Source organism: Microtus oregoni, unplaced genomic scaffold, assembly GCF_018167655.1.
Source record: "Microtus oregoni isolate MIOR12 unplaced genomic scaffold, Mior012 000056F_ref0000123, whole genome shotgun sequence".
NCBI lineage: Eukaryota > Metazoa > Chordata > Mammalia > Rodentia > Cricetidae > Microtus > Microtus oregoni.
The window spans coordinates 9247541-9271469 of NW_024543832.1; the positions used below are offsets into that span (position 1 = coordinate 9247541).

The window sequence follows — 23929 nt, forward strand, 5'->3', positions numbered from 1 at the left end:
AAGGACAATGGCACGGGGTTTTGATCCTACGTAATGTGCTGGCTTTGTGGGAGCCTGGCCAGTTTGGATGTTCACCTTCCTAGATATGGACGGAGTGGGGGAGGATCTGGGACTTACCACAGGGCAGGGAACCCTGACTGCTCTTTGGACTGGAGAGGGAGGGGGAGAGGAGTGGGAGGAGGGGGAGAGGGATGGGAGGAGGGGGAGAAGGGTGGGAGGAGGGGGAGGGAAGTGGGAGGCTGGGAGGAGGTGGAAACTTGTTTTTTTTTTCTCCTTTTCTCAATAAAAAAAAAGTTTTTTAAAAAAAAGCACTGTCTCCCAGGGACCCCACAGTTACCACACTCACTTAACATTTTGAGATGGTAATAGCAACCAAAGAATGAAACATCCACCATAAACAAGACCAGATATTAACACCTAAAAACACCTCAGTCACCCTACTCCAGAAATCTAGACATCAAAAGTAAAACCCGACACCCCTCTCTGGAAGGCCCCTCTCCTGGGAGTTGACTTGGTTCCCATTCCACCTCTGGGAAAGCCCATCAAGCATTGACCCCTCCCCAGGGAGGGTCAGGACCACTCCCACAGGCTATTTAGGCTGCCGCCCAGAAAAGGAACACATGGGTCTCTGGGTTGTACATGATCTCCCCTGCTCTCTTTTCCTCGCTATGCTCCTGGAACACCCGGGAGCGCTGCATTAAACGTGGGCATCTTTTATTCGGTTTAATTTTGTCTGATCAGAATTATTTGCATCTGCGGAGAGGCTTGTCCCAAGAAATATACCTAACATTAGCATTTGCGCGCGCGCGCGCGCACGCACGCGCGCACACACACACACACACACACACACACACACAGCCAAGACATTATGACATGATCTTTCTACTAGAACCCAGTAATCCTACCACAGTTGTAGGTTCTGAGAAATGCAATATAAGACAAGGACATCAAAACAGCAATTACCAATATGTTCAAGGACCTTAAATAGGATAAGAACAAATTCCTTAATGACATTTGTGAAAACAGAAACAGTGGAATGAGACAACAAAGCACTTAAAGACACTAAATAGAAACAGACTCACCAAAGAAACCCAAACTGAGATAAACCTGTAAATGAAGTTTAGAAAGTCAAATAAAGACCTCAGAGGTAATTCTCAGCAACAGAGCAAAACTTTCTATCACTGTAAGAAGAAAAAACAAGATTTTCTATGATAAAACCAAATTTAAGTAATATCTGTCTGCAAATCTAGCTCTACAGGAGGTACTAGAAAGAAAAGTTCAATCGGAAGAAGTTAACCTTGCCAAAGAAAACACAAGGAATAAATAGTCTCAGACTAGTAAATCAAAAGTGGGGGAAAAGCCTGAACTATAACAACACAATGTTAGGAATCAATAAACAATTTCACTGATATCAATGGTCTCAATTCCCCCAATGTAACCGTAGACTAACAGCCTGGATTTGAAAACAGTATCCATCCTTCTGCTGTATCCAGGAAACACACCTAAACATCAAGGATAGATATCACCTTAGGGGAAAAGGAGAGAAAAACATATTCCAGGCAAATTGACCCAGGAAACAAGTCAGCATAGCCATTTTAATATATGATAAAATAAACGTCAAACCAAACTATTCAGAGAAGATGGAGAAGGACACTGCGTGCTCACTGAAGGAAAAAACTGAGAAGAGGATATTACATTTTTAAACATTTATGTGCCAAACACAAAAACACCAAGTCCCTAAAAGAAACACTACTACAGCTGAGATCACATATTGATCTCCACACAGTGATAGTGCATGACTTCAGTACTCTACTTTCACCAACAGATAGGCCATCCAGACAAGATCTAAACAGAGAAATGCTGGACTAAGTGACGTCATAAATCAAATGAACTTAGCAGATATTTACAGAACATTTCGTCCAAACACAGAAGGATACACCCTTTTCCCAGCAGCTCATGGAACTTTCTCCAAAACTGGCCAAATTCTTGGACACAAGGCAAGTCTCAACAGATATAAAAAAATTTATTTAACACCCTGCATCCTATCTGAGCACCATGAATTAAAGCTGGGTATCAACAACAGAAACCACAGGAAGCGTATAAACTCATGGAAATGGAAACTCTCTGCTGAATAAAAAATTGGGTCAAAATGGAAGTTAAGAAAGAAATTAAAACCTTTTCAGAATTGAAATGAAAATGAAAACACAGTACACTCAAACTTAAAGGATGCAATAAAGGCAGTTCTAAGAGGCAAGTTCATAGCAATAAGTACCTACATCAAAAAGATGTAGATAACACATTAGCAACTTAATGACACACTTGAAAGCTCTAGAACAACAAGAAGAAATAACACTGAAAAGAAGTAGATGGCAAAAAAAAAATTAAACTCAGTGTTGGTACAAACAAAATATAAACAATACAAAGAATCAATGAAATGAAGTTGGTCCTTTAAAAAAATCAGAAGATTGATAAACCCTTTGCAAAATTAACTAAAGGTCACAGAGAGAAGATCTAAATTAATAAAATTGGGGATTAAAAGGAGGATATTGGCAGGATGTGGTCACTCAGACCTTTAATCCCAGCACTCAGGAGACAGTCAGGCAGATCTCTGTGAGTCCAAGTCTAGTCTTATCTTCAGAATGAGCTCCAGGACAGCCAGGGCACAGAGAAACACTGTCTCATAAAAATTAAGCCCTCCAAAACCAGGGCTCACAATAGACACTGAGGAAATTCAGAGAATTATAAGAATTATAATGACACAATTTAAACATCCCTACTTAGAAATTGGAAAACCTAAAAAAAGGAAGAATATATATATATATATATATATATATATATATATATATATAATATATGTGACCTGCCAAAGCAAAATAAAGCTCAGATAAGCAATTTAAGCATACCTATAATAGAAGTAGTAATTAAAAGTCATTCAGTCAAAAAAAATCACAGGGCCAGGTAGATTCAGCAGATTTGTCCCCCCTCACCATAACCATCATCTGTGCTTCTGCAAGCATCGATGCCCTACCTGCAGGACCCTTTGAGACACCTCCAATACCTAGCTTCATACCCAGGCTTCCTACATCCTCTTTCAGGGTTTAGCCTACAGACTATATTATGCAAACATCAAACAGCACATGAAAGATTTCTCCAAATAGTTCATATTCTAGGACAAAAAACAAATCTTAACAATTCAAAAAGATTGAAACAACTCCTTCTATCCTATTGAACACAAAACAATAAAACAAAATCAACAACAAAAAGGCTCTAGTAAAAACACAAACTCATGGAGATTTAGCAACTCATTATGGAACCATGAAAGGATAGAAGAAGTCAACAAGGAAATAAAAAACTTCCAAGAGGGAAATGAAAAATGAAAACACAACACAGCAAAACCTCTGGAACAAATGGAAAGAAGTCCCACAAGGGAGATTTATAGGGCTGGAGAATCTCACTGCTAGTGATCTCTTGATTGTTTTCTCATGAGTGGGTAGAACAGCTAATGAATGGTTGTGTTGTGGGTAACCGTGACTAGTATCTTTTCATTGTTGATCAGCTCTCAATATGAATTATGTAGCATCTCTTAATTGAGCAGGTCTATGTTTACAGTATGCTGTGTTGAAAAAATCAGAAAAAGCATAAATAAATAGCTTAATTATACAACTTGAAAAGTTGGAAAAATAGGAACAAACCAAATCCAAATACAGCTGATGGCAAGAAATAATAAAAGTAAAATTTCACAAAATAGAAAGAAAAAAGAAAACATACAAAGAACCACCAAATCCAAGAGCTGATTCTTTGAGAAGATAGGCAAAATAGACAGGTCCTTGGCCCAACTAATCAAAAGGAATACAGAGCGTACCCATTTTACAGAATTAGAAATGAGCAAGGAAACATTACAAAAATCACCAAAGAAACTCAGAATACTGAAAGGAAATTAAAAAACTACTTTATTAAGCTGGAAAAATCTAAAAGAAGTATATGATTTTCTATATTAAGCCTAATCACCAAAATTAAATCAAGGTGAAATTGAGAACCTATACAGAGCCATAACAATTGAGGTGACTGAAATAGTAATAAAAAGCCTTTAGGCTACAAAAAGACACAAAAGACAGAAACTCCAAAACCAACCAACCAGCCAACCAACCAACCAACCAACCAACCAACCAACCAAGCAACCAACCAACTAAATAAGAGGCCAGGATCAGATGGACAGCAGAATTCTACCAGACATTCAAAGAAGATCTAAGATTTAATCTAATTTAATCTAAGATTTAAGTCTTCCTTAAACCTTTCAAAATCAAAAGGAAAAAAAAAGAAAAGAAAGCAAAAAAGAATAAAAAAGAAACAGAAGGCACACTTCCAACTCCTTCCATGAAGCCATTATTAGTCTAATACCCTAACCAGCTAAAGACAAAACATGAAAAGAACTACAGGCCAAGATGTCCGATGAACACAGACTCAAAATTACTTAGTAACATCCTTACAAACAGAATATAGACAAAAATAGAAAAGATCATAAACCATGACCAAATTGGCTTTATCCCTGAAATGCAGGATGCTTCAACATATGCAAATCAATAAATGTAATAAACTACAGAAATGAATTAAAGACAAAAATCTGTGACCATCTCAATGTATTAAGAAAAGGCCTTAGACAAAATTTAATATATCTTCATGATAAACTTCCCAGAGAATGCAGGGTAGAGAGCACATATCAACACAATAAAAGCTATATAGGAGAAATATCATCCCAAATGGAGAAAAGCTTGAAGTAATCTACCTGAAGTTAGAAACAAGACAGGTCTGTCCACTATCCTCACTGTTTTTCAACATTGTGTTCAAAGTACTAGCTGAAGCAAAAAGGCAAGAGAAGCAAATTACAGGAATACAAACAAGGAAAGAAGACAGCAAACTATCCCTATTTGCAGATAAAATGATAGAGATTCCCAAGATTCTACCAGAAAACGTCTAGAAACAATGAACAAATTTGGCAATGTTGGTCAGGATACATAATTAACTTACATAAATCAATGACTTTCCTATGTATGAAAAACCAAAACCAATGTGCAGAGAAGGAGATTGTGGGCACACTCCTATTCACAATAGTCTCAGAGAAAATAAAATATCTAGGAATAAACCTAGCCAAGGAAGCGAAGGACTTCTGTGAAGAAACCTTTAAATCTCTGAATAAAGATTTATATGAAGATACTAGAAAACTGGGAAGACATCCCATGCTCATGGATTCGTAGAATTCATGTTGTAAAAATGACCATTCTACAAAAATCTATTTACAGATTCAGTGCAACCCCAGTAAAATCCCCCATTTCATTCTTCATAGAAACAGACAAAACTACCATAAAATTAATGTGGAACCACAAAGGACGCCAGATAGCCAAAATACTGATAAAAAAGATCATTGTTGGAGGGTGTTACAATTCCAGATCTTAAGGCACATTACAGAGTCATAGTAAGGAAAACAATATGTATTGACACAGAACAGACATGTAGGAGAATGGAACAAAATCAAAGATTCAAAATATAAGTACATGTAACTTCAGCTACTTAATATTTGAGAAAGATGTCAAAATAATATGTTATAATAAATAAATCATCTTTAACAAATGGCATTGGGAAAACTGGACGTCCACTTGCAGAATATTGAAATTAGACCCATATATATCCCCTTGAACAAAAATTAATTCCAAATAGACAAACGATCTAAACCTGAAACATGAACCACTGAAACTACTAGAAGAAAACATAGGCAGTTCTCTCCACAACACAGGTGTAAGAAAGCACTTCTTGAATCAGTCTCAATTTGCTCAGGAATTAGGGCCAACAATTGACAAATGGGACTTCATGAAACTAAAAGTCTTTTGCACAGCTGAAAACCTGATCAATGGAGTGAAGGGCAAGCCCACAGATTTGGAGATAATTTTGTCATCTGTCTGTTTGACAGAGGCTTAAGAGCCAGAATATATAAAAAGCTAAAACTAAAACAAGACAAGAAAAAACAAAACCATAGTCCAGAAAATAAATGACTCATCTGAAAAGTGAGCCTCTGACCGTAATAGAGAGTTCTCAAAGGAAGAAAAAAAATTAAAATATATTTCAAATGTGTTCATCATCTTCAACTCAAATGGTGCAACATCCCACAAGACACCCACAGATGCTTGCTCACTCATGTTTACTGCTGCTTTATTTATAATACCTAGGAAATGGAAACAACCTAAATATCCTACCACTGTTGAATAGGTAATGAAAATATGGTGCATCTACATTATGGAATATTAGTCAGTTACAAAGGAAAATGAAATGATATACTTTGTAAGTACATGGATGGAACTAGAAAATATACTCAGTGAGTTAACTCAGATCCAAAAAGACAAACATTGAATGTTTTCTCTTATAGAAGGCTTCTAGCTACCAGTGTTCAGATGTGTGAACATAACTTGTAGCAATTACAAAACACAAGAAAGTAAAATGAGACCCAGACCAAGAGGTAAGATTGGGAAGTAATAAAGAGGGGACTAGCAGGTGACATGTATTCTGATGCAGAAATATGGGGAGGGGTGCCTCTTTTAAATAGGAAAGTAAATACAGAAGTTAGGAACAGGGTAAAAGGAGAATAGCTGGATACAAGTGATATGATCAGAGAAAATGGGGAGTAGGGATTCATTAGCAAGAAAGGTAAATACAAAATAAAGTGGGAACAGTGGGACACAAGTGTTCTGATAGGGTCCTGAGAAAAAGAACAACGAGGGAGCAAAAAGCAGGCAACCAAGAAGTTGGGAGGAAGGTGTCTTAGGTTATTGTGTTACATAGAGATACCATTGACCGAGATAACTCTTATAAAAGAAAGTACTTAATTAATTGGGCCTTGCTTACAGAATTAAAGGATTAGTTCATTGTCATCATGGAATTAAAGCGGTAGCTGAGAGCTTTGCCTCATGATCTACAGACAGCAGGTGGAGGGGGAACTCACTTGTTGACTGGTCTTGGCATGAAATTTTAAAACCTCAGAGCCTGCCCTCAGGAATGTATCTCCTCCACACATAACTATAGGCAAAGAATTATGAGGAAAGCTGGGAGTGGGAGAGGTGGTCCTCCCCAGGGAAGAGCATACCAATTGATTGTCTGGTGCTAAATGTTCAGCCCTGAAAACATACATACAAATAACATTATATGGGTTCAAAAGATTATATTTATGAATCTACACACACACACACACACACACACACACACACACATATATATATGAACAACTAATTGGTACAGGACAATTCTGTATGCTGTCAATTATGTTTTAAATAAATGCTGATTGGCCAGTAGCCAGGCAGGAAGTATAGGTGGAACAACAAGACAGGGAGTAGAGGTGGGGCAATGAGAACAGGAGTATTCTGGGAAGAAGGAAGCTCTCCCTGAGTCCTGTTCAGATAATGAAGAAGCAGGATGTGACCTGCCCTGCTGAAAAATGTACTGAGCCATGTGGCTAACATAGATAAGAATAATGGTTTTATGTAAGTTGTAAGAGTTAATAAGAAGCCTGAGCTAATGGGCCAATTGGTTTATAAGTAATGCAGACTCTCTGTGTGATTTTTCTTTGGGACATAATGACTATGGGAACTGGGCAGGACAGAAACCCTAACAAGCAGGACCTCACGTTACAACTAATGAGGAAAGAAGTCATGAATTTGAGGAGAGTAGGAAGAAATAAACAGTTGAGTTTTGGTTGAATAAAGGCAAGGGAAAAATATAATTAAATTACAATCTCAAAAATAAACAAGAAAAGCATGATTACTAATAACCACACAACAGAATTAATATTATACTGTTGCAAAATCCTCTCCTCCAAGAAATTAGTCTATTGCTTTAAAATACTTACCCTCAGGCAAGTTCTTAGGACAAGTGCAGAAAGCAGCCATATTCTTTGTCAAGCCATCACAAGAATGGTCTGTAGCCCAGCTGTCAATATTGTTCGCTTCTGAGACATCTTGAATTGGGCTTGCACAGACAATGTTGCTCTCAGCAGTATCTTCTCAGCTTCTACCTGGATGGCTTGTTAAGCCGTGCTACAGAATTTATGACATTTCTGGTGTAAAGTCCTAAAATCCTCCTCATTCTGGAAAATGAACAAACATAACATGGTCAGGTTCTTCACAGCAACAGGCCACTCCCTGGTAACAAAATCTTTATTATTTAATTGCTATATTAAAACACCATGACACTGTCCTTTGCCTTACAGAAGCTTTTCATTTTCATGAGGCCCCATTTATGGTTGTTGAACTTGGTGCCTGTGCTATTGGTGTTCTGTTCAGACAGTCTTCTGTGCCAATGAATTCAAGGTTAATCCTCACTTTCTCTTCTATTAGGTGTGGTGCATCTGGTTCTATGTTGAGTTCTTTGATCCACTTGAACTTGAGTTTATTCAGGGTGATAAATATGGACCTATTTGCATTTTTCTATATTCAGATATTCAGTTTGACCAGCACTGTTTGTTTAAAATACTTTATTTTCCCCCAGTGTGTATTTCAGGATTCTTTATCAAAAGTTGTTGTGTGTGGATTTATGTCTGTGTCTTCATTTCAATTCTATTGATCAATGATCAATGTTTTTGTTTTTATACCAATACCATACCATGCTGCATTTCTTTCTTTTCTTCTTCTTCTTCTTCTTCTTCTTCTTCTTCTTCTTCTTCTTCTTCTTCTCCTCCTCCTCCTCCCATTTTCTGTGAATTTATTTTGTAGCAAAGGTATGGCTTATACTTTTATTTTCAGTTTATAATGGTGACAAGAAATACAACCAGGGTCTCATATGTGAGGGAAAAGGAATTTAGATGTTAAGCACCTAGAGACCAATTTTACATCAATAAGACATGGTTTTACTCACCATATTCATTCCTTTGGTAATGTTATTGATATATGTTATTGATAAAAGTATGGTAGAAGTCTTAGTTTTGTAGCACAACTTGAAATTAGAAATGAAAAAACCTCTATCAGTTCTTCCTTCTGTTGTTCAGGTTGGCTTTAGCTATCCTGGGTATTTGTGTTTTCAAGTGAAACTGAAAATTATCCTTTCAAGGTCTGTGAAGAATTTTGATGGAGGACTGAACTGCACCTGTAGATCATTTTTGATAGGATGGCCATTTTCTTATCTTAATCCTACCTATCCATGAACATGGGAGGTCTTTCATCTTCTGATATCTTCTTCAATTTCTTTTTTCACAGACTTGAAGATTTTTATTACACAAGTCTTTCACTTGCTTGGTTAGAATTATCACTGAAAAGCTTCTGTAAGGCAAAGGACAATATCATTTGAACAAATTGACAGCGTACAGAATGGGAAACAATTTTCCTTCCCAACTCCACATCTGATAGAGGACTAATATAAAAATATATAAAGAACTCAAGCAACTAGATATCATACAACAAATAATCTAATTAAAAATGGGGCACAGATCTAAGCAAAGAATTCTCAACAGGGGAAACTTAAATGACTGAGAAACAAATGTTCAACATCCTTAGCCACAAAGGAATTGCAAATCAAAACTGCTTCAGTATTTCATCTTAAACCCTTCAGAATGGCTGTGATCAATAAAATAAGTGACAGCTTATGCTGAAGAGAATGTAGAATGAGGAAAACACTCCTCTATTGCTGGTAGGAGTACAAATGTGTATAATCCCTATGGAAATCAGTATGGCAGGTTGTCATAAAGATGAAAATTGGTTTACTTCAAGATCCAGCTATACCACTTTAGGACATAAATTCAAAGGATGCCCCATTCCACCGCAAGGACACTTTACTTGTTTACTGTTGTTTTGTTCATTCATAATAGCTAGAAACACCCTAGATGTTCCTCAACAGAAGAATGGGTAAAGAAAATGTGGAACATTTGCACATTGTAGTATTCTTATTCAGATGTTAAAAATAACATCATGAAATTTGTAGGCAAATAGATGGGAACTATAAATAAATCATCTCGAGTGAGGTAACTCAGACCCAGAAAAATAAGTATTCTCTGTTTCACTTATATGTAGATATTAGTCATTAAATAAATGATAAAAAGTTATAATTCATAGACCCAGAGAGGCTAGGTATAGAGGAAGGGACTGGGCAGGAGACACATGAATCTATCTAAAAGGGGAATACAGAATAGATTTTATAGGTGGACTGGGAGAAAGGGGTGATGGGAAGTAAGTGGGGAGGTAGAGGGGAGATGAATTTGAGGGAGGAAATTTGAAGAGACACAGCTAGAATTGAGGGGTTATTAAGAGATGGTATTGAAACCCAGAGCAGTGGAAACTGCCCAAAATACATGAAGGTGATCCTAATGAAGTCTCCAAATAATAAGGGACTCAGGTCCCAACTGGTTGTCTCTTGTCATCAAACGAGGCTTCTAATATTGGGACTAGGTGACATGAAATTGAGTTGTTGTCTAAAGGGAACAAAAAGAAATTCCCAAATAACCCATTTTCCAAAAACTGACATCAATGTCCCATTTATGAAGACAAGACCCACACAACTCATTGGACATAGAGAGGTCTAGCTGGTGTCTACATGGAACCTTCACCTCTATGTTCTAGCATCTTTGGTATGGGAAGGTACTCTGTGAGCTACCAAAAGAGAAATATAAACAACAACCCATCCAAAAAAACTTTGATCTACAATGTTGCCATGCATGCCTGAAAATATGCTGGGGCAATGGTGGCACAAATCTTGTGGAAGTTATCAATGTCTGATTTGATTTAAGGCCCATTTCATGAAATGGAACACACAACCAACACTGCTTGGATGACCAAGAACCAGAGATCAGATAACTCAGAGACCTAGGGTAAAAACAAATACTACTAGTCTTAAAAAAGAAGTAATGATTAATAACCCTAATTAATATTCTGTTATACTCATAGATCAATGTCTTATTCAGCCATCATCAGAGATGCTTCCTCCCACAACAGGTGGGAAGAAATACAGAGACCCACAGACAGACATTATGCAAAGGGACAGAGAGACCATGGTGCACACAGCTCTAAATGGAATGTCTCCATCAGATCCCTCTCCCAGGGCTCAGGGAACCCTGTGGGAGAGGAGGTAGGAAGAGTACAAGAGCTGGAGGGGATGGAGGGTGGGAGGAGAACAAGCTCTAAATCACTGGGCAAAGTTCATATGAGCTCACAGACAATAAAGCAGCAACCACAGGGCCTGCATAGGTTTGTACCAGGTCCTCTGTGTATATAAATAGCTTCTGATTTTATGGGACTCCTGAGTATGTGCACATGTGGGCCTATAATTCTTGTGCCTTCTCTTGGGCTCTCTTCATTCTGTTGGCTTGCCTTGTTCAACTTCAATGTGATAGGGTTTGTTTTATATATTCTATGAGAAAATAATCTATTTTCATTAAAAGGGAAAAGAACAACAAAAACAACATGACTGCCAAAACTTTTTTTAATGAGAGAATAATTTATTTTTATTTTTTCCAATAATTGTTTTATTAGTTTAGTTTATAAATAATACCATTCAAAATTTCCACTTCCTCCCACTTCCCTCCCACTACTCCCTCCCTCTCCCCCTCCACTCCTAAGAGAGGGCAGGGTACCCTGCCCTGTGGGAAGTCCAAGGCCCTCCCCTCTCTATTCAGGCTTAGGAAGGTGTGCATCCAAATAAAATAGGATCCCCAAAAGCCAGTACATGCAGTAGAGACAAATCCCAGTGCCATTATCATTGGCTTCTCAGTCAGCTTCAATTGCCAGCCACATTCAGAAGGTTCAATTTGATCCCATGCTTGTTCAGCCCCAGTTCAGCTAGTTTTGGTGAGCTCCCATTAGAACAGGCACACTGTCTCAGTGGGTGGACCAACCTCTCATGGTCCTGACTTCCTTGCTCATAATCTCCTTCCTTCTGTTCTTCAACTGGACCTTGGGAGCTCAGTCCAGTGCTCCCATGTGGGTCTCTGTCTCTATCTCCATCCGTCATGGGACAAAGGTTCTATGGTGATTTTCCAGATAGTCATCAGTGTGACTATGGGACAAGGCCAGTTCAGGCATCCTATACTCCACTGTCCAGAATCCTAGCTGGGGATATCCCCATGGACACCTGGGAACCCCTCTAGAGTCAAATTTCTTGCCAACCCCATAATGCCTCCCTTAATTAAGATATCTTAAAACAAAAAAAAATATCTTCTTCCCTGCTCCCATATCGACCCTTCCTCCATCTCAACCATCCCACTCCACCAAGCTCTCCCCAACCCTCCCCTTCTCCCTTGTCTCTCTCCCTCTCCCATTTCCCCCCCCCCACACACTCCCAACCCCATGCTCCCAACTTTTGTTTGGCGATCTTGTCTGCTTCCAATTTCCAGGAGGATCTATATATGTTTTTCTTTGGGTTCACCTTATTACTTAGCTTCTCTAGGCTTGTGAACTATAAGCCCAATGTCCTTTGTTTGTGGCTAGAATCCACTAATGAGTGAGTGCATACCATATTCATATTTTTGGGTCTGGATTATCTCACTCAAAATAGTGTTTTCCATTTCCATCCATTTGCATGCAAAATTCAAGATGTCATTTTTTTTTTTTTACTGCTGAGTAGTACTCTAATGTGTACATGTGCCACACTTTCTTTATTCATTCTTCCATTGAGGGGCATCTAGGTTGTTTCCAGGTTCTGGCTATTACAAATAATGCTGCTATGAACACAGCTGAACTAATGCGTTTGTAGTATGATTGGGCATCTCTTGAGTATATTCCCAAGAGTGGAATTGCTGGATCCTGAGGTAGGTTGACTCCCAATTTTCTAAGAAACTGCCACACTGATTTCCAAAGTGGTTGCACAAGTTTGCATTCCCACCAGCAATTCAGGAGTGTGCCCCTTACTCCACATCCTCTCCAGCATAAGCTATCATTGGTGTTTTTGATTTTAGCCACTCTGAGAGATGTAATATGGTATCTCAAAGCTGTTTTGATTTGTATTTCCGTGATTGCGAAGAAGGTTGAGCATGACCTTAAGTGTCTTTTGGGCATTTGAACTTCTTCTGTTGAGAATTCTCTGTTCAGTTCAGTACTGGGATATTTAGAATTTTAATGTCTAGTTTATTGAGTTCTTCATATATTTTGGAGATCAGACCTTTGTCTGATGCGGGATTGGTGAAGATCTTCTCCCAGTCAGTAGGTTGCCTTTTTGTCTTAATGACTGTGTCCTTGGCTTTACAGAAGCTTCTCAGTTTCAGGAGGTCCCATTTATTCATTGTTGCTCTTACTGTCTGTGCTACTGGGGTTATATGTAGGAAGTGGTCTCCTGTGCCCAAGTGTTGCAGACTACTTCCCACTTTCTCTTCTGTCAGGTTCAGTGTGGTCAGATTTATATTGAGGTCTTTAATCTATTTGGACCTGAGTTTTGTGCATGGTGATAGATATGGATCTATTTTCATTCTTCTACACGTTGACATTCAGTTATGCCAGCACCATTTGTTAAAGATGCTTTCTTTCTTCCATTATATAATTTTAGCTTTTTTGTCAAAAACAAGGTGTTCATAGGTTTATGAATTAATATCCAGGTCTTTGATTTGATTCCATTGGTCAACATCTCTGTTTTTTGTGCCAATACGAAGCTCTTTTCATTACTGTGGCTCTGTAATAGAGTTTGATGTCTGGAATGGTAATGCCTCCAGAAGATCCTTTATTGTATAGGATTGTTTTGGCTATCCTGGGTTTTTTGTTTTTCCATATAAAGTTGATGATTGTCCTCTCCAGATCTGTGAAGAATTTTGTTTGGATTTTGATGGGGATTGCATTGAATCTATAGGTTGACTTTGGTAGAATTGCCATTTTTACTATGTTGTTCCTACCAATCCCAGAGCATGAGAGATTCTTCCATTTTCTGGTATCCACTTCAATTTCTTTCTTCAAAGACTTAAAGTTCTTGTTAAGTAGATTTTCCACTTCTTTGGTTAGTGTCACCCCAAGATACTTTATGCTATTTGTGGCTATCGTGAAAGGTGATGTTTCTCTGATTTCCCCCTCTGCTTCTTTATCTTTTGTCTATAGAAGGGCTACTGATATTTTTTAGTTGATCTTGGATCTTGCCACATCACTGAAGGTATTTATCAGCTGTAGGAGTTCTTTGGTAGAGTTTTTGGGGTCACTTATGTACTCTATCATATCATCTGCAAATAACAAAAGTTTGACTTCTTTCTTTCCAATTTGAATCTTCTTGATCTTCTTATGTTGTCTTATTGCTATTGCTAGAACTTCAAGCACTATGGTGAAGATATATGGTGAGAGTGGACGGCCTTGTCTTGTTCCTGATTTTAGTGGAATGGCGCCCACGTGGACAACTGAATCCACAGAAAGCCTGAAAAAGCTTGGGAAAGAGTAAAGCATGTTTTCTTGATAGTGACAATTTCTCGGATCTACTCTGCTTGCTAGAGGCAAGCAAGTGCCTCATCTGAGAGAGGCTTCCTGACTCAGCTTTAGCTGCAAAAGCCTGCAGCTCATTAAGAGGTCCTGCCACGAAACACTTAAACTGTGTTGACGAAAAGCTGAACGCATGCTTTTCGGTTTTCAGCCATAGCAGGAAAAAAGCTGCGCCGTTTAAAAATGCCGGCTTTCTGGGCTGTCCTGCCAGGGCAAACTCTGACTCTTTTTCGCAGGCGGTTTGTGTGGTTTGCAAGCACAGGCTGCTGAAGCTCGCTTGCTGGCTACAGCCAGTACCTCAGCCATGAGGCTGGAAAGCTAAGGAATGGGCTGGATCCAGCCGGCAAAGCCACGCCTTTAATCCTACCCATATTGCTTGGTAAATTAAAGACTCGTGTGGTCAGAAAAAGAGAGATACAGTAAAGAGAGATTCAAAGACAAAGAAAATTTCTAAATGGTTTACTGTGTGTTAAAAATATATGCAGACTAAAAGTTGAAGTTCTTAAAGTAAAAAACATAAAAAAAGGAAGAGAGTTGTTGTGTGTGGTAGCACTCGCCTTTAATCCCAGTGCCTAGAAGGCAGAGACAAACAGATCTCTGTGAGTTCAAGGTGTGGTAGTATACACCTTTAATCCCGAATGCCTGGGAGGCAGAGACAGGCAGATCTCTGAGAGTTCAAAGACAGCCTGGTCTACAGAGTTACTTCAGGTCAAAGATACAGAGAACCTGCCTCAAAAAGCAAAGAGTTAAAAGTAAAAATAAACAAAATAGAGGTTAAAACACAGCTGCACAAAGATGGAAAATACACAGAGAATTTTGATACTGTATGCTATTATGCTCTCTTTGAATTGTTTGAATGCTGAGGAAGGACAAACAACTGCTAAAAGATATTTGTTTATAAATGCTGCTGAACTAATCCAACATAGATACTTTGAAAATGCCTTAAATTTGAAATTTGGATCTAAGGACATGATACTTTGGAAAGGAGTTTCTTATTTTGTTTTCACAGAGGATGAGACGCTGTTCATTTCTTCTACTCCGATTTGGTATGATGGACCACGCCCTCCTGAAGGGTTGGTGTGAACACCTTCAGAAAATTGCTTCGCTCAACTGCCAACTGAGATGAAACTAGCACACAGGTTATACCATGAAAGACCTAATTAACGACGCCCCCATTCAGCAGGAAGCAGTTTGGAGAGAAAAAACTGCGCCCATATTCCCAAATATGGTTTATAAATGTTCTTTTACATTTAAAGAGGGATATGATATAGGTATGAATAATTTACATTAGTATAGATTTTGCTTTATTGATAGAGATTTAAGGTCAATTTTGTTATATATATATATATATATATATATATATATATATATATATATATGTGTTTCTGATTTTGATTAAGGTATTGTGATTGTGTAGTTCATTTAAATATGTACTGTATAATAGGAAATATAGGTTGTTGATGGATAATCATAAATAATAGTCAAGTTTGTAGTCATGTTAGTTAATATTTTCTAGATGTGCGTAGATATATTTTAGATAGGCATTCTTCATATTTTTCAAAGATTATAGAATATGGCATTTTAAATGTTTTAATAACATAGGACTTTTCATGACAATGAGACACTCTGCCCCTGGCAGCACCAATCTACTTCAAGAGGAAGATGGGCATCGAAGAGGCACCTTATGGAGTTTGATAGCCATTTGGGCAAGAAACTGCTCTTGCCTGGACTATTGCATAAACTGGACACAGAGAACCCGCCGAGAGAGGACTACTGAACTTGCCTAAGGTGAGATGATCTTTCGGGGTTCCTGATTCATGAAAGAGTCTGTGAGACATTCTGCAGGACACAACAGATAGTGACTGAACTGACTTTGAATTTTCCTGCTTTATGGAAATGTCTGCTGGATACCATGGGCCTGAAGGCTGAAGATGGATGCCCCAACGGTACAAAAGAACTTTGGGTGACTGTCCAGGCAGCAAGATGTCTTTGTCATTTCTAGAGTTTGAAGTTTCTTAGTTCTTGTTTACTTAGGTAATATTATATCTTTCTGGAGTCTTTGATGGAGTTAAGAATAGTTAGTTAAGGGAAGGAGGGGGGATTTGGGGAATCAGGAGAATTGGGATAAAGGAAAGGTGGATAGGGGAGCACGGAACCACAATTCTTAGTTAAGGGAACCACTTTAGGGTGAGCAAGAGATTTGACCCTAGAGGGGCTCCCAAGTGCCCAACATGAGGTTCCCAGTTAGTTCCTTGGGTAGCTGAGGATTGGGAACCTGAAATGACCCTATCCGAGAGCAATACTGACGAATATCTTGCATATCATCATAGAACCTTCATCTGGTGATGGATGGAGACAGAGACAGAGACCCACACTGGAGCACTGGACTGAGCTCCCAAGGTCCCAATGAGGAGCAGAAGGAGGGAGAACATGAGCAAAGAAGTCGGGACCACGAGGCGTGCACCCACCCACTGAGACAGTGGAGCTGATCTACTGGGAGCTCACCAAGGCCAGCTGGACTGTGACCGAAAAAGCATGGGATAAAACCGGACTCTCTGAACATGGCGAACACTGAGGGCTAATGAGACGCCAAGGACAATGGCACGGGGTTTTGATCCTACTTAATGTGCTGGCTTTGTGGAAGCCTAGCCAGTTTGGATGTTCACCTTCCTAGATATGGACGGAGGGGGGAGGACCTAGGACTTACCACAGGGCAGGGAACCTGGACTGCTCTGTGGACTGGAGAGGGAGGGGGAGAGGAGTGGGGGGAGGGGTAGAAGGGTGGGAGGAGGGGGAGAAGGGTGGGAGGAGGGGGAGGGAAATGGGAGGCTGGGAGGAGGTGGAAACTTGTTTTTTGTTTATGTTTTTTTTTTCTTCTTTTCTTAATAAAAAAAATTATTAAAAAAAAGAATAGTTAGTTATAGTTATAGTTTTCCTTAGTTATGATAAAGATTATTGTAACTTTTACTTGATAACTGTTGTTATATGTAATTTTGCTATGTTAAAGTTAAAGCCTTTTTTTTTGTTGTTGTTTAAACCGAAAAAGGGGAAATGATGGAGGAAGGTCATTGGCTAATAAAGGAGCTGCCTTGGCCCATTTTATTGGTTGAAAGATAGGTGGGAGGAGTAGGCAGAACAGGACGCTGGGAGGAAGAGGAAGTGAGCTCAGTCTCCACTGCTCTGCTCTCAGGAGCAGACGCCTGAGAGAGACGCCATGCCCCGCTCCCGGCATGAAGCTCCGACCCAGGATGGACTAGGCTAGAATCTTCCCGGTAAGACCGGTTCTCACAGATTATTAGAGATGGGTTGATCGGGATGTGAGAATTAGCCAGTAAGGGCTAGGGCTAAAGGGCCAAGCAGTGATTAAATGAATACAGTTTGTGTGTTGTTATTTCGGGGCATAAGCTGGCCGAGCAGGCGGCCGGGGTGCTGGGAACGCAGCCCCGCAGCCCTTATTACTTCAGGCTTTGAGTTTCTCTCCATTTAATTTGATGTTGGCTGTTGGCTTGCTGTAGATTGCTTTGATTATATTTAGGAATGAAACTTGTATCCCTAATCTCTCCAAGACCTTTATCATAAAGGGATGCTGAATTTTGTCAAATGCTTTTTCAGCATCTATTGAAATGACATATAGTTTTTTCTTTCAGTTTATTTATATGATGGATTACATTGATAGATTTGCATATGTTGGACCCAGCCCTGCATCACTGGGATGAAGCCTACTTGATTATAATGTATAATTTTTTGGATGTGTTCCTGGATTCGGTTTGCCAGTATTTTACTGAGAATTTTTGCATCGATGTTCATGAGTGAGATTGGTCTACAATTCTCTTTCTTGGTTGAGTCTTTGTATGGCTTTGGTATTAGGGTAACTGTAGCTTCATAAAAGGATTTTGGCAATGACTCTTCTGTTTCTATTTTGTGAAACACATAGAGTATAGGTATTAGCTCTTCTTGGAAGTTCTGTTAGAATTCTGCATTGAAACCATCTGGTCCAGGTCTTTCTTTGGTAGGGAAGTTTCTGATGACAGCTTCTAATTCCTCGGATCTTACAGGTCTATTTAAATTGTTCACCTGGTCTTGATTTAATTTTGGTATATGGTATTTATCTAAAAAATGCCCATTTCTTCCACATTTTCCAATTTTGTGGCATACAGGCTTTTATAGTAAGATCTAATGATTCTCTCATTTTCCTCTGTGTCTGTGGTTATGTCCCCCTTTTTATTTCTGATCTTGTTAATTTGCATATTCTCTTTCTGCCGTTCGATTAGTTTGGATAGGGGTTTGTCAATCTTGTTGATTTTCTCCAAGAAACAGCTCTTTCTTTCATTGATTCTTTGGATTGTTTTCTGTGTTTCTATTTTGTTGATTTCAGCCCTCAGTTTGATTATTTCCAGTCTTCTACTCCTCCTGGGTGAGTCTACCTCTTTTTTCTAGAGCTTTCAGGTATACCCTTAAGTCTCTAAAGTGAGATTTCTCCATTTTCTTTATGTGGGTACTTAGTGCTATGAACTTTCCTCTTAGCACTGTTTTCATAGTGCACCATAGATTTGAGTATGTTGTGTCTTCATTTTCATTGAATTTAAGGAAGACTTTAATTTCTTTCTTTATTTCTTCCTTAACTCAGAGGTGGTTCAGTAGTTGACTGAAGTTTCCATGAGTTTGTAGGATTTCTAGGGGTGGAATTGTTGTTAAATTCTAACTTTACTCCATGGTGATCTGATAAGACACAGGTGGTTACTCCAGTTTTTTTTGTATCTGTGGATGTTTGCTTTGTTACCAAGTATGTGATCAATTTTAGAGAAGGTTCTATACAATGCTGAGAAGAAGGTATATTCTTTCCTATTTGGGTGGAATGTTTTATAGATGTCTGTTAAGTCCTTTTGATTCATTACTTCTGTTAGTTCTCTTATTTCTCTGTTAAATTTCTGTCTAGTTGACCTGTCCAACGGTGAGAGAGGATTGTTGAAATCTCCTACTATTAGTATGTGAGATTTGATGTGTGATTTGAGTTCTAGTAATGTTTCTTTGACATATGTGGGTGCTTTTATATTAGGAGCGAAGATATTCAGGTTTGAAACTTCAAATTCATGTATTGTTCCTGTTACGAGTATGGAGTGTCCTTCTCCATTTCTTCTGATTGATTTTAGTTTGAAATCAATTTTGTTAACAATTAGGATAGCTACACCTACTTGCTTCTTAGGTCTGTTTGATTGGAAAACCTTTTCCCAACCCTTTACTCTGAGGTAGTGTCTGTCTTTGAGGTTGAGGTGTGTTTCTTGTTTTAAGAATGACTGGTGTCCTCGTGTCTCTCTCAATGTGCGTGGCTTTTTAAATCTCCAGCCTAATTCCAGTATTGTGAACATTCCCATAGGGCAGGCACCACACTACAGTCATAGTACTGTAATACACAAAGTACAGGCACTACAGGACCATAGTACATGTAGTAGTATGGACTTTAAAACAATATAAATATCACAATATAAAACATTTCGCACACATTAAAAGTTCCCATGGTCTTCGTAAATTCAAACTCTTTAAAATTCATTCTCTTTAAAAACCCAAAGTCTCTTTTAAAATCTAAAATATCCTTAAAAATTCAGTCCCTTCACTGTGGGATCCCATAAAATAAAAATAAGTGAATACTTTCTTCCTTCAAGAGGGAAGAACCAGGGCATAATCACAACCTGGACAAAGCAAAACCCAACTGCAACAGTTTAAATCACTCAGTGCGCAAAGTCTGGGATCCACTCACGATCTTCTGGGCTCCCCCAAAGTGCTCTGACCACTTCTCTGACTCCAGCCTTTGTATCACACATTGATTTGTCCTTTAGACTCTGGCTGGCTCCACTCTGCACCTGCTGAGCTATCTCTTTGGTTTCAGCATTTTTTCTTATTTTTTGAGACATGATTTCACTATTTCCAGCTGGCCTCAAACTCTTAAGAGTTCTACCACCCCCCCCCCACCTCTCAGGTACTGAGATTAAAGGTATGTATTATTTTGCCCTAGCCAGAATAAAGAAACAAGATCCATTTTTGTTTTGATTTATGTATATCTGTGTTTGTGTGAGGATGTGTCACATATGTGAAGATTCCTTAGGAGACAATTTGCTTTCCCACAGTTAGATATAGAAAGCCTATTTATGAGTTTTGAATAGCCCTCTTCCTACAGAAGACACAACGGAGAGTATATTTCATGTCCTTGTTACAGAGGCTATAGATGAAAGGGTTTAAAGCTGGTGTCACCACAGAGTATATCAGTGTGATAATTTTATGCATAGCAACTGAGCTGCCAGATGTGGGACTCACATACATCACCATTACGGTTCCATAGAACAGAGACACTACCAGCAGGTGGGATCCACAGGTCGAGAAGGCCTTTTGTCGTCCTTCTGAAGAGGGAACCTGAAGAACAGCTCTGAGCACCAGGGTATAGGATCCAAGGATGTACAAACTTGTGAGGACAATGAAAAGAGTACTTATAGAATAGAATACGTGCCTTATGACTGGTGTGGCTGTACAGGTCAGAGCCATCAGTGGGTCCACATCACACAGAAAATGATCAATGATGTTGGGACCACAGAAGGACAACTGAGAAATGAAAGAAATGGGAATCAAATGCCCACAGAAACCAAAGATCCAACAGAGGGAAACCAGGGTACTGCAAAATTTCCTAGTCATGATGCAAGGATAATGCAGTGGGTAGCAGATGGCTAGATACCGATCGTACGCCATGGCACAGAGGAAGAAACATTCTGTTGTGCCCAGGGAAAAGAAGAAGTAGAACTGAGTAAAGCAGCCAGAGAAGTGTAGTAATAGGAGCGGCGGGGCTGTGTCCCTGGCACCCGGCAGCCCCCATGGCTAGCTTTACCCAAAATAATTACACGGAACCTGTATTCATTTAAACACTGCTTGACCCATTTCTGTCTAGCCTCTTCTAGGCTAACTCTCTCACCTGGACTAGCCCATTTCTAATATTCTATGTAACACAGCTAGGTGCGCTTACCGGGAAGATTCTAGCCTACATCCATCCTGGGTCGGAGCTTTATCGCGTGTCTGCCCAGGAGCCGGGAGCATGGCATCTCTCTGAGGAGTCAGCCCCCAAGAGGAGAGCTGTCGAGTCTCTGAGCTCACTTCCTCTTCCTCCCAGCATTCTGTTCTATTTACTCCACCCACCTATGTTCTAAGCTATGAGCCCAAGCAGTTTGTTTATTACTTAGCCAATGAAATCAACAGATTGATATATGACACTCCCACATCAGAGAAGGACATAATCTTAGTTTTGGAAAGAAAGTTGACCAGCATGTTGGGGACTGTGCAGTTCACGTACCAGATTTCTAGGAAGGAGAAGTTGGCCAGGAACATATACATAGGGGTGTGGAGTTGGTGGTTCCACCTCACTGCACAAATGATGGCCATATTCCCAGTCAAGGTTATCATGTAGACCAGCAGGATCAGTGAGAAAAGTGTGATTTGAATCTTCCAGGGACCAGGAAAGCCCGGCAAGACAAAATATGTCACTGTGGATGCCTGTGACTGATTCATGAGCAGCAGCCTGTGGGGAGAAGATAGATAATGAGGAGTTTCTTTGTTAGTGAGACATCTTGAAGCTTTTCTGGGACTAAGGGTTTGACTCATGAAGGCAAATATATTGGATAGTTAAAAATAAACCTTGAACTTATCTATCCTATTTCTGAGTGTATCCTTCACCTTCCAAGATGAAATCTAAGCTTTGTGAGTTTTCTGTGGCAGTAGAGTAAGATCAATTAAATTTAATCTTAGTTAGTTTAGTGATATATCACATTCTTAGCAAAAACTCCGGGATTGATCCCAGCACCAGAGATATAGGTACAAACAATCAAATAAGAATATTTAAACAATGGTAAAAACATTTGATTTATGCTGGCTTGGTTCTCACTGAATGCTGTTCAGAGGCAACCAAAGTGCCATTGTCTCTCAATGTGAGGACTGCACGCCATTGTTGTCAGTAGAGTTTGTATTATTTGAAGGCTTCATAACGCCATTATTGTCAGTAGAGTTTGTATTATTTAAAGGCTTCATAACAACGTTTTTGTCAGTAGAGTTTGTATCATTGAAGGCTTCATAACGACGTTATTGTAAGCAGTGTTTGTATTATTTGAAGGCTTCAGACAACATTATTCAGTATTTTTGAAGCTCCTTCCATAGGAGACTTTATTTTTTTGGTATGTAATAGTAACAGGAGAAAGAAGTCATAATCATAAATAATTTTTACACAGTTTGTTTTTTTATTTAAATATATTTGTATTATCATAATTAATTTATAATTTTATAAGTGATTCATTGTTTTTAGCAATAAAAATTCCGTATTATTATTCCATTTTATTCTACATGGCAATTTATCATGCTTCTTTATACATTTAATGTGTTGTATTGCTGGGTAGTGGTGGCACACACCTTTTCTCTCAGCACTCAAGAATGTGGAGGCTGGTAGATCTCTCTGAGTTTGAGACCAGCCTGGTCTACAGATTGAGTTCCAGGACAGCCAAAGCTACATAGAGAAATCTTGTTGTAAAAAAAAATCTAAAAATTATCTGTATTAAAAATGGACATAATGTCTGAGCGTGTATGGGAACATTTATGAGATTTTCCCCTAAGGCACTTCTCATTAGTTTCAGATCTTCCCTTAAAGATCATTATTCCGAATCTAACTTAGTTCACTTAAAATATGTCAAATAACGAAAAGTGGTACATAAATAAAAATAGTTATTTCTAAATAAAATTTATTGACATTCCAAAAATTTCCCCTTCTCCAGAACATAGTAATCACAGATATGTTTGCCTTCTTTTTTTATAAGCACATGTCCAAAAATTTCCCCCTCTCCAGAACATAGTAATCACAGATAAGTTTGCCTTCTTTTTTTATAAGCACATGCTGATTGTACTGAACAGGAGGGTTATTATTCTCTGGCAATACTCAGGCTATTACAGCTCTGTGAATTTCACTTCCCTTTTCAGTTCATCCTCCTTTTAGTTTTCTTCCTCTTCTGTCACAATTTCCAAGGAAAAATAGTTTTAAGGCTCAAGCTGAGGATGAGGTAAATATGAGGATATAGCAAAGTATTTGTCTAGTATGTGTGAGACCCTGGCTTTCATTACCTGTGCTATACAAATAAAGAAAAGCAAGAGAGAGAGAGAGAGAGAGAGAGAGAGAGAGAGAGAGAAAGAAAAAAGAAAATCAACAGAGTATTATGATTTTTGTTGCCGGTGGGTCCTGAGTAGCTTGCTGTGGGACAGGCTGGTCCTGTCATCAGTGAGGTTCCCTGACCGTGAGAGACACGTACACCCAGTCATTCAGTGAGCGGCTGGGCAGGCAAGCAGGTTGAAGACATGGGGAAGACACATCATATAGAGTAGAATTGGATATTTATTACTTAGAGGACAGAAGGTGGAGGGGAGGAGAAGAGGACACAGAGAGAGAAATGGGGGGAGAGCAGAGAAGTGGGGAGAGAGACAGAAGCGAAGCTGCCTCTCTGAGAGGA

At 39.0% G+C, this 23929-nt stretch overlaps 1 protein-coding gene across 1 annotated transcript; it reads right to left on the reverse strand.

The window, feature by feature from the left end:
• Positions 1-20549: 20549 nt before the first annotated feature.
• LOC121438654 (olfactory receptor 11H7-like) lies at positions 20550-21953 on the reverse strand. Its single transcript, XM_041639008.1, has 2 exons — positions 21676-21953; positions 20550-21216 (listed from the first exon to the last, which is right to left on the reverse strand). The coding sequence occupies exons 1-2, from the start codon at positions 21951-21953 to the stop codon at positions 20550-20552; spliced, it is 945 nt and encodes a 314-aa protein (XP_041494942.1).
• Between the last annotated feature and the right edge of the window lie 1976 nt (positions 21954-23929).